General features: G+C 42.4%; 1 protein-coding gene across 1 annotated transcript; it reads right to left on the bottom strand.

The window, feature by feature from the left end:
• Positions 1-1,743: 1,743 nt before the first annotated feature.
• Positions 1,744-9,756, bottom strand: notum1b (notum, palmitoleoyl-protein carboxylesterase b; the record flags this gene model as incomplete). The annotated part of the gene is made up of 5 exons (XM_048621347.1): positions 9,703-9,756; positions 8,299-8,633; positions 8,044-8,111; positions 5,780-5,875; positions 1,744-1,804 (listed from the first exon to the last, which is right to left on the bottom strand). Coding segments are annotated over exons 1-5 (614 nt in total), but the record flags the coding sequence as incomplete, so codon positions are not given.
• Between the last annotated feature and the right edge of the window lie 5,489 nt (positions 9,757-15,245).

Consider the following 15,245-nt stretch of genomic DNA (forward strand, 5'->3'; position numbering starts at 1 on the left):
GTTCAAAGTTTAATTTAGAAAAGTCAGTTCACTATCATCATGAAGATAAGTAGTACGCTACTCAATTTAAGAACAAAATCTATTAATTTTACTCAGAAATATGAGAATATATTCACTGTTGGACTGTTACATTCACCGTGGGATGTATTAAGTTTATTAAGTTTATCAAGAGTCATAGAGCTGTCCAGCACAGAAACAAACCCTTTTGCCCAACTCGTCCATGCTGAGCAGATATCCTAAATAAATCTAATCCCATTTGCCAGCATTTGGCCCATATCCCTCTAACCCCTTCCTATTCATATACCCATCCAGATGACTTTTAAATGTTGTAATTGTACCAGCCTTCACCACTTCCTCTGGTAACTCATTCCATACACGCACCACCCACTGTGTGAAAACATTGCCCCCTAGGTCCCTTTTAAATCTTTCCCCCCTCACCTTAAACCTATGCCCTTCTAGTTTCGGACTCCCCTACCGCAGGGAAAAGACCTTGGCTATTTACCCTATTCATGCCCCTCATGATTTTATAAGCCTCTATAAGATCACTCCTCTGCCTCTAATGCTCCAGGGAAAATAGCTCCAGCCTATTCATCCTCTCCCTATAGCTCAAACCCTCCAAACCCGGCAACATCCTTGTAAATCTTTTCTGAATCCTTTCAACTTTCACAACATCCTTCCTATAGCAGGGAGACCAGAACAGCATGCAGTATTCCAATAGTGGCCTAACCAACGTCCTGCACAGCCGCAACATGATCTCCCAACTCCTATACTTAATGCAGTGACCAATAAAGGCAAGCGTTCCAAATGCCTTCTTCACTGCTGTCTACCTGCAATTCCACTTGCAAGGAACTATGAACCTGCACTCCAAGGTCTCTGTTCAGCAACACTCCCCTGGACTTTGCCATTAAGTGTGTAAGTCCTCTTAATAAGTTATTTGCTTTTCCTTTCACTCTATTTATGATGCATCCTTTGAAATATCTCCACAGAGGCCAGTATCCAGTCATGAAGTCACCCCTTATTTACACATGAGCAGCCCTTGACTTTAGTACTGCCTCATTCAGAGCCAGCTATCAGAGTGACCAGAATCTCTGACACTCTTGTTTGTATCTGTCAGCCAGGGCTCCCTGATTGGACCAGGTTAACGGCCCCAATCAGGGAATTCATATTCTATGAGGTCCACCTGGCTGAACCTGTTCCAATCCTTACATCCTGTACCATGTATCCCTCCTGCTAAAGTGTGTTGCAATCCTTTGCTAGGACTTGTGACTGGGAGTATGTGAGACCAATCCAGGAAAACCTGTGCTCTTATTCTGCCTTTACCCCCAGAGGGAATTCCCTCGATGCGGCGGTTACCTGCTGTTTTCAGTTAAATTGAGCCAGCATCGGGTTGCTGCATGCTTTTCCAGTGTTAGATGATGAGTGCAGGGAGAATGGGTCAGAATGGGTCTTTCGAAACAGTTGGTTCAAGTGACGCTGGTTCGAATAAGGTGTAGGTTCTTGGTTCACTGTCTGACTGGGAGTTCCCCCAGCTGTAGGGGAAACTGAAATGACTCAATTCAGGAAGGACAGGGAATGTTTTCTCTCAAATGTTTGCCTTAAACACTAAACGATTTTAGCAATAGTCACATTTCAAACAATTTAGCAGAAATGCTAGTTCACTCGTTCCATTTGAATTTCTGCCCTGTGTTATCTCTCCTAATGCAAAACGCATTCTCGCGTTGAGAAATTGAAAGAGAAACTTACACTGTGTTAGCATTCCACCAGTGTGGGTTCTCCTCAGGCTCAGCTGACAAAATCCCAGAACCTGCCAATCAACAGCATTGACAAGGTCATTCCTCACAGTCATCAGAATTAATATTTCCCTAATAATTATAACAACTCTTTGTTAACTGCAAAAACAAACTATATATAAAGGCTTCCCTTGTCTTAGAAGGACACAATATCTAAGGAAATAATGGACCAGAATTTATTGTTGGTGTAACAATGATGCTGCTGGAGCTGAACATAATTTATGTGCAAATTTCACAGTAAATTAGACAGGCGTTCACAGTCAAACATAAAAATCCAGGAGCTGCTTTCTGAATTGCCAATAGCTTCCCAGAAATGCTATCTCCTTGTCAAACCTACCTTTCAAATGCAGGGAATGATATGGGGTTACTGCCTGTGTGTGGTAGATAGGAACTAAACTCACAATCAAATGGTTGGGCTTCTGTATTTCAGTTTAAATATCCTTTTAAATGAATTATGTATTTCAACTGCTGACCAAGAAAACAAACTTTGAAAAGTATGGAGTCTTACTGTTCCAAAATATTTTTTATTCATTTGTAGGATGTGGGCCAATATTTCTTGCCCATCCCTGGTTACTCATTGAGAAGGTGGGGGTGAGCTGCCTTCTTGAGCCATTGCAGTCCATGTGCTGTAGATAGACCCACAATGCCCTTAGGGAGGGAATTCCAGGATTTTGATCCAACTGGTCATGGGTTTGGAAGGTGCTGCCTAAGGATCTTTGGTGAATTTCTGCAGTGCATCTTGTAGATAGTACCCACTGCTGCTACTGAGCGTCAGTGGTGGAGGGAGTGGATGCTTTATGGATGTAGTGCCAATCAAGCAGGATACTTTGTCCTGGATGGGGTCAAGTTTCTTTAGTGTTGTTGGGGCTGCACCCATCCAGGCAAGTGGGGAGTATTCCATCACACTCCTTACTTGTGCCTTGTAGATGGTGGACAGGCTTTGAGGAGTCAGGAGATGAGTTACTCGCTGCAGTATTCCCAGCCTCTGACCTGCTGTTGTAGCCACTGTGTTAATGTGGTGAGTCCAGTTGGGCTTCTGGTTAATGATAACTCCCAGGATGTTGATAGTGGGGGATTCAGTGATGGTAACACCATTAAATGTCCAGGGGCATTGGTGTTGGTCATTGCCTGGCATTTGTGTGGCGTGAATGTTACTTGCCACTTGTCAGCCCAAGCCTGGATATTGTCCAGATCTTGTTGCATTTGAACACGGACTGCTTCAGCATCTGAGGAGTGGCAAATATTGCTGAACCTTGTGCGATCATTGGCGAACATCCCCACTTCTGACCTTATGATGGAGGGAAAGTTATTGATGAAGCAGCTGAAGATGGTTGGGCCTAGGACACTACCCTGAGGAATTCCTGCAGAGATGTTCTGGAGCTGAGATGATTGACCTCCAACAACTACGACCATCTTCCTATGAGTCAGGTATGACTCCAACCACCGGAGCATTTGCCCCCTGATACCCATTGATTCCAGTTTTGCCAGGGCTCCCTGATGCCGCGTTTGGTTGAATGCAGCCTGAATGTCAAGGACTGTCACTCTCACCTCACCCTCTGGAATTCAGCTCTTTTGTCCGTGTTTGAGCCAAGGCTGTAATGAGGTCAGGAGCTGAGTGACCCTGGTGGAACCCAAACTGGGCGTCACTGAGCAGGTTATTGCTGAGCAGGTGCTGCTCGATAGCACTGTTACTGACACGTTCCATCACTTTACTGATGGTCGAGAGGAGACTGATGGGGTGGTAATTGGCCGGGTTGGATTTGTCCTGCTTTTGATGTACAGTACACACCTGGGCAATTTTTCACATTGTCGGGTAGATGCCAGTGTTGTAACTGTACAGGAACAGCTTGGCTTGAGGAGCAGTAAGTTCTGGAGCACAAGTCTTCAGTACTATTACTGGGATGTTGTCAGGGCCTGTAGCCTTTGCAGTATCCAGCGTCTCCAACTGTTTCTTGCTATCATGTGGAATGAATTGAATTGGCTGAAGACTGGTATCTGTGATGCTGGGGACCACTGGAGGAGGTTGAGATGGATCATCCACTCAACACTTTTGGCTGAAGATTGCTGCGAAAGCTTCAGCCTTATCTTTTGCACTGATGTGCTGGGCTCTTCCATCATTGAGGATGGGGATATTTGTGGAGCCTCCTCCTCCAGTGAGTTGTTTAATTGTTCACCACCATTCACAACTGGCTGTGGCAGGACTGCAGAGCTTAGATCTGATCCATTTGTTGTAGGATCACTTAGCTCTGTCTATCACTTGTTGCTTTCGCTGTTTGGTGTGCAAGTAGTCCTGTTCGGTAGCTTCACCAGGTTGGCACTAATTTTTGGGTGTGCCTGGTGCTGCTCCTGGCATGCCCTCCTGCACTCTCCATTGAACCAGGGTTGATCCCCTGGCTTGATGGTAATGGTTGAGTGGGGGATATGCTGGGCCATGAGGTTACAGATTGTGCTGGAGTACAATTCTGCTGCTGTTAATGGCCCACAGCGCCTCATGGATGCCCAGTCTTGAGTTGCTAGATCTGTGCGAAGTCTGTCCCATTTAGCACAGTGATAGTGCCACACGACACGATGGAGGGTGTTCTCAATGTGAAGGTGGGACTTTGTCTCCACAAGGACCGTGTGATGGTCACCCTTAACGATACTGTCATGGACAGATATAAATGCAGCTGGCAGATTAGTAAGGATGAGGCCAAGTATGTTTTTTGCTGTTGCTGGTTCCCTCACCACCTGCCGCAGACCCAGTCTAGCAGCTATGTCCTTTAGGACCCAACCACCTCGATCAGTAATATTGCTGCCGAGCCACTCTTGGTGGTGGACATTGAAATCCCCTACCCAGAGTACATTTTGTGCCCTTGCAATCCTCAGTGCTTCTTCTAAGTGTTGTTCAACACGGAGGAGAACTGATTCATCAGCTGAGGGAGGATGGTATGTGGTAACAAGCAGGCAGTTTCCTTGCCCATGTTTAACCTGAAGCCATGAGACTTCATGGGGTCCGGAGTCAATGTTGAAGACTCCCAGAGCAACACTCTCCTGACTGTATCCCACTGTGCCGCCCCCTCTGCTGGGTCTGTCCTGCCGGTGGTACAGGACACACCCAGGGATGGTGATGATGGTGTCTGGGACATTGTCTGTAAGGTATGATTCTGTGAGTATGACTATGTCAGGCTGTTGCTTGACTAATCTGTGAGACAGCTCTCCCAGTTTTGGCACTAAACCCCAGAGGTTAGTGAGGAGGACTTTGCACAGTCGACAGGGCTGTTTCTGGCGTTGTCTTTTCCGGTGCCTAGGTCGATGCCAGCTGATCCGTCCAGTTTCATTTCTTTGAGACTTTGTAGCAATTGGTACAACTGAGTGGCTTGCTGGGTCATTTCAGAGGGCAATTGAGAGTCAACCACATTGCTGTGGGTTTGGAGTCACATGTAGGTCAGACCGGGCGAGGGTGGCAGATTTTCCTCCCTGAAGCATTAGTGAACCAGATGGTTTTTCTGACAATCAGCAAGGGTTTCATGGTCACCATTAGATACTTAATTCCAGATTTTCTTTTAATTGAATTGAGATTCCGCCATCTACCATGGCAAGATTCGACCTGGGTCCCCACACATTAGCTGAGTTTCTGGATTAATAGTCTAATGATAATATCACTGGGCCATCACTTCCCCGGGCTTCTCCAAAGTTACATTGTTGGAGATTGTTTTGAAAAGGACGAACATTTTAAAAACAGTTTCTTTCTGTATATTTTTGTTTCTCTTCCTTCATCTCTGTGATTTGACTGACTTTATGATCTAACTGCACATACACTGCTTTATCCATCAATAGCAGCTCCTCAATCTGAGTGAGCTGTTCGATATTGTCATTACACAGATCCTAGTGACTGTAACTTGCTGTGCCAAAGCTCTCGTGTATTTACCAGGCTGCTGTGAACCGAGCGGAAGCCAGGAAATGTTGACTCATCAGCTGCTGTAAATTCAGAAACTGGATAATGTTGTTACCTTTCTGGGTTAGTGGCCACTCAGCTGAGCTCATTAGCCGAGGTGAGGTCCTGTATCTTGCATCACAGCTTTCTTTATTATAACAATACCAGTCACCTACATTCATTCACAAAAGGAAATGAATTTAATTAATGATGCTACACTCCTCCCTCATGCCAAATTAACCAAAGTTTTAGTTGATAAAAATATGATTTTAAAAAATATTTTAACATGTTTTCCAATACTCAAATTCAGTCCTGCCAGATAACTCTTTATATAATATTCTTATTTTGTTGAAATGGAAAAGTTTTACTTAAAATTTAATTTAAAAATGAGCCCTAGTTTTTTACCACTTGTTTTGCTACAACCTTACATAATTCAGCATACCAACTTAAAGTACAGACAAATCTCGTTTTAACTAAAAAAAAATTTTCTTTCCACCAATGACTTCTCTTAATGAAATATTATATTCTCAACTTACAATGACATATCTGGCTGTGAAACTGATGCAAACAGTTTTGACAACTTTTGATCACAGTCATGAGAAATGAGAATAGCCATGGGAAATGCAGGGTTTCAGGGGTATGATGTGGGGTTGGAACTGGGTGGAATGCTCTTTGGAGAGTCAGTGTGGACTTGTTGGGCCAAATGGCCTGTTTCCACACTGTAGGGATTCTATGAGTAATGTCCTATCTTGACCATGTTGACTTTTTCAAATGTTCTTTTATATTGGTTTCATCTGGTTGCACGTGAATTCAAGACCAACTTTCAACACTAAGTTTAGAAATGTTGTTGTTATTTTAATGTAAAAAATGCAGCAACCAAGGAGTAACAAGAGAATGGCCAGGTAATCTGTTTTTGGTGGAATTGGTTGTGAGATAAAATGTTGGTCAAAACACTGGGAGAACCTTTTCAAATACCATGCTGGGATTTCATTTTGCTTTAACCTCAGGGAGTAGTTTAACATCTCACGCAATGTACCAGAGTATTTAGAATTGTTTGTTCAGGTCAAAATTGCTGGAACACCCCCCTTGCCAACAGCACTATAGATGTCCCTTCGCCACATGAACAGCAGCTGTTCAGGAACAAATCTCACCACCACCAGGGCAGTTAGGAATGGGCAACAAATACTGATCCAGCCAGCGACACCCACATTCTCTGAAAAATGTTTAAAAGTCTGATCCTGTAACAGTGGAGCTCTGAGGGTTCACTGAAACGTCAGCATGAATGACCTGCTCAAGCCTCAAGAGCAGAACATGAAGACACAGCCCTCTGTCTCTGACACAGAGATCAAGCAGCTAGCCACGTGCTGACAGTCAGATATCATCCACGGAATTCTCCCCAGAACTTGCAATTCCACTGTACGTGAAATTACTGCAGGCAGGAAACAAATCTTTTCTATGTTTCAAAATCACTGCTGACAAATACTGGAGCAGTGCAAGTCTGTCATAGAATCCCTACAGTGTGGAAGCAGGCCTTTCGGCCCATCGAGTCTGCACCAACCTTCCACAGACACGGGGAGAACGTGCAAACTCCACACAGTCAGTCACCCGAGGCTGGGATCGAACCCAGCTCCCTGGAACAGTGAGGCTGCAGCGCTAACCACTGAGACACTGTGCTGCCCTAACCTGGTAACAAGCAGATTAAAATTGTAATCAACACTGAATCAGAGCTCCACTCCACTGATTCTCCCACTGACTCATCTATGCCAGTCACACAGAAGGCAGTATCCAGCTTTAAGAAATGCTGAGTTCGCAAACTCATAACCTTGAGGTAGCTGTCCAGGTGGAAATCCCATGGGATCAGGTGAGATTTACAACAATATTATTAATCGGCTTCAATGTACAATGGAATCAGGCAGGAAGCAAAACCAACATTTCACCTGTTTCCCAACTGGCCAGGGGGATTAAAATTGCCTCCTTTCAGTGCACTATATTCTCATGGGCAGGATTACAACTGATGTTAAGTGGGTTAATGCTGCATTAAAAGGAGTGGGCATAGGAATAGTGGTAATGCATAAAGACCTTTTTTCATGCATTTCATGGATTGGAATTTCCAATGTGTTCAACTATTTACAACAAAATAATTGCATAATAATAAACTGTCTAATAATCTCATCACTTCACATTTGATTCTCCTTGCATCATCTGTGGACACAGATCGACAAGCTTATTTTCTAGTTAATGAGCCATTTTTAAATAATTCCATCAATACTTTACATAATCCATGATGGTCTATGTTGATAGAATAGCTTTCATATGAAGGGTCTACATCTATTAATTTACCACATTTCACATACCTTCTAAAAAATATTAACCATTGCTTGCTCCCCCTGGACACCCGTATGTAAAATCTGTGAATTAACAAGTCAATAAAATCATTGTAAAATCCATAATGAACAACTGATACAACCATATGTTGTGTTAATTTGCTTCCATTTATGAATGTCAGGGTGAATGTTTTAATCTTTAAGTAGACACAATCAAACTTTAGCTATGTGAATTTTTCTGCATTTTGTATATTGAAAATGAATTTTATACCCAGCTGGAGTTCCATCATTGCATGTCACTGCTGTGTTCCTCAGGAAAGTGAGTTTCATCTCATCAGGAGAAGCTGATTTTGAGCACTGGTAGAGGCTCTGAGCTGGAATCCTGGCATGAGACACTAAATTATTACTGCCGTGTTCTGAAGCAGTAAGGTTAACATGCCGTGGGTCTTCATTAATGACAGGTTGTGCTGATGTTCTATTCAGATTTGGAGTCCTTCTATTTGGGTTGGAATTCCGAGATATTGCTTTTGAGTTGGACCTGCTCTGAGCCACCACAGCTCCCAGCAAAGTAATGAAAAAGTCTGTGCCGAAGGGACGCATGGCAATCTGCACAAAAACACAGACACTTGTTAAACAATGAACTTTGTTAATTTGACAAGGAAGGTTTCAAATAATGCATACCTTTGTAGATGTGCTGAATGAATTTGTTGCAGTGGCGATGTTTGTTTAGATTCAGATGCTGTTTAAGTCTCAACACTATCCACACTCTCAGGAAGACGGTGAGTAGATAAGGACTGGACCTGAAGCCAACCTACTGCAAGGAAAAAAATATTGGATCTACTCAGATACCAAGTTGATTTTATATTGTTGCCATATGGATCAAATTTCTCTTTTGTAAATTCTGCTTTGAGCTTGGTGCCAAAAAGGTGTAGTTGACATGGATTGGACGAGAAGCTGCTTCATAGATGCACCACTGTGAAAAATGTAAATTGTGCCTTTGTACCAACAACTCCAGAACGAACAGCTGTAACCTTTTTTTTAAACTTTTCTAGATGTTTAATGAGGAAACTGTTTTGATCAAGGTACATTCTTATGTAGAATTCACTGAGTAGAATTCTCAAAAATAAATAGCAAATGGGAAGACTGCAGCAAACTTTTTTTTCTGGATTAATATGTTTACATTCTGCTCGACGGATCTGTTTTGTCCATTTCTTTAGCTAACTGGATATCTGCTTGTATTCAAACTCATTTAATGTTTAATGTTTAGAGTGGACAGCACAATTAAAGTTAGGAAAGTGAAAAGATACAAGCTTCCTGTCATGTTGCATAAATGGCATAAATTAAAAGCAATGTACTCCACAATTTTACACAGCTCCTCTGAAAGGAAAGCAATTCATTTACTAACTATAGTCAGCAGGAAAAGTTCACAAAACCAATCTCTATTTCTGCTCAGTGACGCAGTTTGAATATTCAAAAGTTTTTAGAAGTAATTGCAACATTCTCACAAGATAAATGAAATTATTAACCCAACACATTAAGCAAATTGCTGCAAAAAATTAACTGGGCATTCTATTAAAATGGAAGTTATTCATATAATCAACATTTTCACGAGCATGTTATCATTTGGCGTAGCTAAGCTTTACACAACGCAGAACAGCAGACTTCACAGCTTTACCTTTGGATTTAGTTGCAGGGTCACCTCTCCAGGGAGTCTGAAGTAAATGGTCATCATCAAAGTTTCAGTTGAACACTTTGAAGGAGAATCCTGGCTATTTGAACCTGCCCTGCATATTGCTCAGATAGCAGGAGGGTGACGTATTGATCATTAAAGCCGATCACGAGTGCAGTGCTCTAACCAAACACTCATCAATGAAATGCTGGACATTCACATTTATCAACCATACCTAGCTGAGTGCTAAGATCCATCATTGGAACCAGTCTCCCTATCACATCAAAGTTTGACAGGGTCTGTCAATGCAGGAAAGCTGAGTTTTTTAGGTGTTTATAGGGAGCGACGACATACCAAACTCTCCAATCTGTCAAACAATCATTCAATGTTGACAGATTGCTTTCGAAAATGCAGCACAATTTCTCATTGAGTGCTAACCGGGCACTAATGATCTTGAAATTTGCATTCCTTTAAAGTGAGTGAGATCTTCTATCAATCAGGATGTATTTCAGGTATTTATCTGAATGTCAGAATTGAACACTGGAAAATTAGTGAGTAACTTTGTTGAAAATTGTCCCTTTGTACTTTTTGTTCCCTGAAACTGTTTATTTCTGATTAAGAAGAGCAGCTGGGATTAAGATGTTTCACAGGTTCCTGGGAAGGCCAAGAATAGTTCATTCTGAAAATTCAGCAGAAATTTGAAATTCCATTTAGCAGGGGTAGACATTCCCTGGAGCAGATGTTATTTCGCCTCCTTCACCAATGTTTGCAGTTGGGTTATTTTGCACGATGCCATCAGAAGAGGCCAGACATTTTTCATTAAAGTTCAGTAATGTTTTGAAGTTGATGTAATTACTGATTGGATTATGTAACCACATTACCAATCATATCACCTCACACATTTTGTCATTGTAGCCAATTAACATTCCTCCCAATGAGAATACACCTTTTAATGCAGGGTATTGTTTATCAATAAACTAAATCCGAATATGGAAAGTTGTTAATAACCATTATCGCGCTGTAATTAGTTCACAGTGTAACAACTTGATCTGTTCTTATGTACAGTGAATAAGAGCTTCTGAGAGCTGGGCTTGTGAAACAGAGGGCTTTGCAGATACCATTTGATCTTTTATTTGTGTTCAGGAGTTAAACCCTGGACAATTTGAAGTGTCACTGGAAAATGTTCCCAACAGCTTTAATACATCAAATGGAGTTAATTTTAATTAACATTTTGTAAAAATTGAATTATCTGTGCTGGTCGAATACCTCCCAGGAGATGACGGGACATTGAGTTTATCTCACTTAACATAATACTGCGTTTAAGGACCAAAAGATTTGCACCTACTTTCCTAATCTCTTGTCACCTCAACTCACTTCCTTTACAACCTGAAACTAGATTTATGTGTCTCTGAAGGAACTGCTCAAGTGCTACTTTATAGCTGCGATAGTTGTTCCAAGGAATTAATATTGACTTTTGCTATATCTATATTTAAGAGATTTTGATTTTATAACACAGATGGTTAGCTCTCCAAATTCCTGCCCGGACAACACACCAGACATTATAGATATAACATTATAGGTCCAACAATATAGATCCAACGTTATAGATCAGGCATTATCGATCAGACTTGATTGGATCAGACATCATAGATCATTATAAATCAGACACCCATTACACAAACCACCAAATTCTTTTTCCATTGAAGGGAATGGAGATGTAAAAGGTGAATTTTTAAAAACAAGCTGAAATTTTATACTGAGCAGCAATTGGAAATTAATCTTATACAACAGTCTACAAAAAAACCGCAAAGTTGCTGGAAAAGCTCAGCAGGTCTGGCAGCGTCTGTGAGGGAAAAAACAGAGTTAACGTTTCGGGTCCAGTGACCCTTCCTCGGAACTGAGGTCAGGTGGCAAAACTCTTTGCCAAAACCTTGATCCCTACTTTGGCATCGAGTGCTGTAGGTGCCATCAGCCTGCAGGAGGTTGCATAAGGAAACTTTCCTGGAAGATCAGGGAGAGTGGGAATAGAAGGGTGCCAGCGGACAGCAAAGGAGAGGATGGTATCAGGGTGAAGGGAAGGGTAGAGTGCTAGTCTGCCTGTGCGCCAGGCAGAACCTGGTCAAAATATACCAGAGGACTGGGTACCAGGGAAGGAATACCATGTGGAATTCTACAGAATCCCATGGGTGGTGGCCTGATATGGGACAATTTTATCAAAGGTGTATGTCTACACCTGTCGTAATGTGGGAAAGGCCAATTGACCAATCAGCTGAGACTAGAGAATCTTTGGGAGAACCTACAGATCGACTGAGCAGCAAAGGGAGATCCCATTGCTACAAGACATTGCACCATGTGACAAGATGGATAAAGGTGTTCCCATGGGGAGATTACACAGCTCCAGCTTCAGCAAGAACATGAACAGAGGAAGCAATACAACCTGGGGAATTCTGATCCAGGAACCCACTTTACAGGGAATGTCATAGAGAGAATATCTCAATTACTCAGAATAATGCAGAGCTTTCAAATTTTTTTTTCTTCATCCATGGGATGAGGGTATCACTGGCTAGGCAGCAGTTATTGTCCATCCCTAATTGCTCAGAGGGCAGTTAAGAGCCAACCACATTGCTGTGGGTCTGGAGTCACATGTAGGCCAAAGGATGGCAGTTTCCTTCTCTAAAGGACATTAGTGAACCAGATGGGTTTTTCTGACTATTGACAATAGATTCATGATCATCATTAGACTCTTAATTTCAGATGTTTATTGAACTCAAATTCCACCATCTGCTGTGGTGGGATTTGAACCTGGGTCTCCAGAACATTATCTGGGTTTCTGGATTGATTAACAGTCCAGCGATGATACCATTAGGCCATCACCTACCCCCTCCTCCCTCATATCCTGCACCATCCACAGAGTTCAGCTGGCATGCAGCAACAAAATAAAGATTAAAACCTGCTGTGGTCCAGGGTCAGGGCCAAGACTGGGAGAGGATGGGTCTGTGTTATGTTGATAATATTAATGTGGTTTAGAGCAACTGCAAACCTGAAGACTGGACAAACACTGTTTGAACAAATGATTAGATGTTTCTAAAGAAGTCTCCTGGCCCGAAACGTCAACTTTCCTGCTCCTCTGATGTTGCCTAGCCTGCTGTGTTCCTCCAGCTCTACACCTTTTTACCTCAGACTCCAGCATCGGCAGGCCTTACTATCTTTGAACAAATGATTAGATGTCTATGCGGCTCTAGCTCAGACCTGCAGCAGGAAGTGAAGGCTTGAGACAACTGAGAGAGATGGTGTCATGGAAGTCCACAGCACGGAAAAAGGTCTTTTAACCCATCGAGTCTGTGCCAGTTAAAAGCAACCACCTTACTATTCAAAACCCATTTTCTAGCACTTGGCCTGTAGGCTAGTGTACCTTGACATTGCAAGTGTACCTCTAAATATTTCCAGAATTGCACAATATTCCGGCTGTGACCTAACCAATATTTTATACAGTTCCAGCATCACCTCCCTGCTCTTGGCTCTGTGCATTGGCTAGGAGAGATACAGTTAAATAGACATGATAGCATTGTCTGAATAATTAAATCAGTTGAGGTCAGATGTCAGGGACCAACAGGGCAAAGTGGACATAGAAAGAAGTGAAGAAAGTAAAGAAGTCACTGGTTGTGCTGAAGATAGATGAGAGTTGATGGGCTGAAAGGTCTCTTCTGTACTGCATGAATCTCTGAAGATGTTCACCTGACAGGCCCAGCTCACCTGAGATGGTAGAGGCAGATTGAGGTGACAATGACCAGGGAGCTCTGTGTGTGTCTATTTACAGCAGTGCAAGGAAGCTGAAACATCAGGCACAGGCACTACCTTAAAACTCAAAGTCTGCTTCTGACAACAGATTAGCAATCAGCAAGCTCACGGAATTATTTAGTTTCAAAGAAATCCTCAGAACAATAGCAGCCTGAAGTGGTGAGAAATGGTGGGGGACCAGAGGGTTGGGATTTGTTTAAGAACCAGCACCAGATGATTAAAACGCTAACAAGCAGAGAGAAAACTGATTGTGAAAATAAATTGGCAAGAAACATAAAAATAAACAAACAAACAAACAAGCAAGAGCTCCTGTAGGTATTCAACAGAAAAAGAGCAGTTAAAGTGTGGGTCTGGGGATTTGATAACGGGGAACAGGGAAATGACAGATAATTTAAACCAATATTTTGCATTGGTCTTCAAGATGGAGAACACTATAAACTTCCTGAAGATATCAGATAAAGATGGTGCTAATGGGAGGAAAGTTTTTGTAACAGCCCCTATCATGAGAGATAAAGTATTTGACAAACTTTCCACTAAATGCAGACAAGTCACCAAGACCTGACAACCTGTATTCAAAAGGTTTAAAGGATGTAGCTACAGAGATAATGGAAGCATGGGTCAAAATATTCCTGAAATCACTGGGTTCCAGTTAGGCCTTTATTCATGAGAGTTTAGAAGAATGAGGGGTGAGCTTATTAAAATGGACAAGATTTTGAGGGGGTCTGACTGGGTAGATGTGGAGAAGATGTTTCTAATATTGAGGAATCTTGAACTGGAGGACATAGTTAATAGAGAATACAAGGAATTCTCTATCCCAGAGAATTGTGGAGGTTAGATGACTAGAAGTATTTGAAGAGGTGGTAAATAGAATTTGGAAATATAAAAAGTTCAGAGCTATGAGGGGCTGGTATAAAAGGGGAGTTGAAGTCTGGGGTAAGCCATGATATTATAGAATGTTGGAGTAGGTTTGAGAGGCTGAATGGCCTACTCCTGCTCCTATCTCTTTTGCTTTTATATTCTTATAGAGGGCAGCAGTGGTCAGGGATCACTCTCCTGACTTTACCAGTACCACAGGAAGCCCCTACTGTCATCATTGATAAAAGCAAATGTCTGCACCCCACTCAGTCCTTGTATATACCCAAAGGTGGGAGTGGAGAATGAGGAAGGGATCTGAGCTCCAATAGGACCACCATCAATGGACGTTACATTATTCAGGTGATCCTAATCAAGAAAGAGCAATGGAGACAACCTAATGCAGGTGGCACTGCCCTAACCTGGTGTCATGCCCCCTTTCTCTAACCCTGGTAGAACCATACCAGCACCTGGGTACCATCTCCAGCTCAATGATGGCACCCTTTATAACTCAGGCTCCTCTGGACACAACTGCAAACATGGGCTGAAGGAAATGTAGGAAAGCAGCTTAAACAGGAGACATCCATTAACAAGAACAAAAAGTGCTGGAGAAACTCAGCAGGTCTGCCAGCATTTATGGAGAGAGAAAGCAAAGTTGATGTTTCCAATCCTGTGACTTTTCATCAGCTCTGATGAAGGATCACTGGACTCGAAACGATAACTTTGTTTCTGTCTCCACAGATGTTGCCAGACCTGCTGAGTTTCTCCAGCACTTTCTGTTTTGTTTCAGATTCCCAGCATCCTGCAGTTCTTTGTTTTATTTTATATTATATTTGTGTTTGGTCAGTCTTCGTGGAAGGAGTGTTTGGGGGACCGCGTGGTGGGGCTCAATCACAGGA

The sequence above is a fragment of the Rhincodon typus genome, unplaced genomic scaffold (assembly GCF_021869965.1).
Source record: "Rhincodon typus isolate 14 unplaced genomic scaffold, sRhiTyp1.1 hic_rhity00000554, whole genome shotgun sequence".
In the NCBI taxonomy this organism is placed as follows: domain Eukaryota; kingdom Metazoa; phylum Chordata; class Chondrichthyes; order Orectolobiformes; family Rhincodontidae; genus Rhincodon; species Rhincodon typus.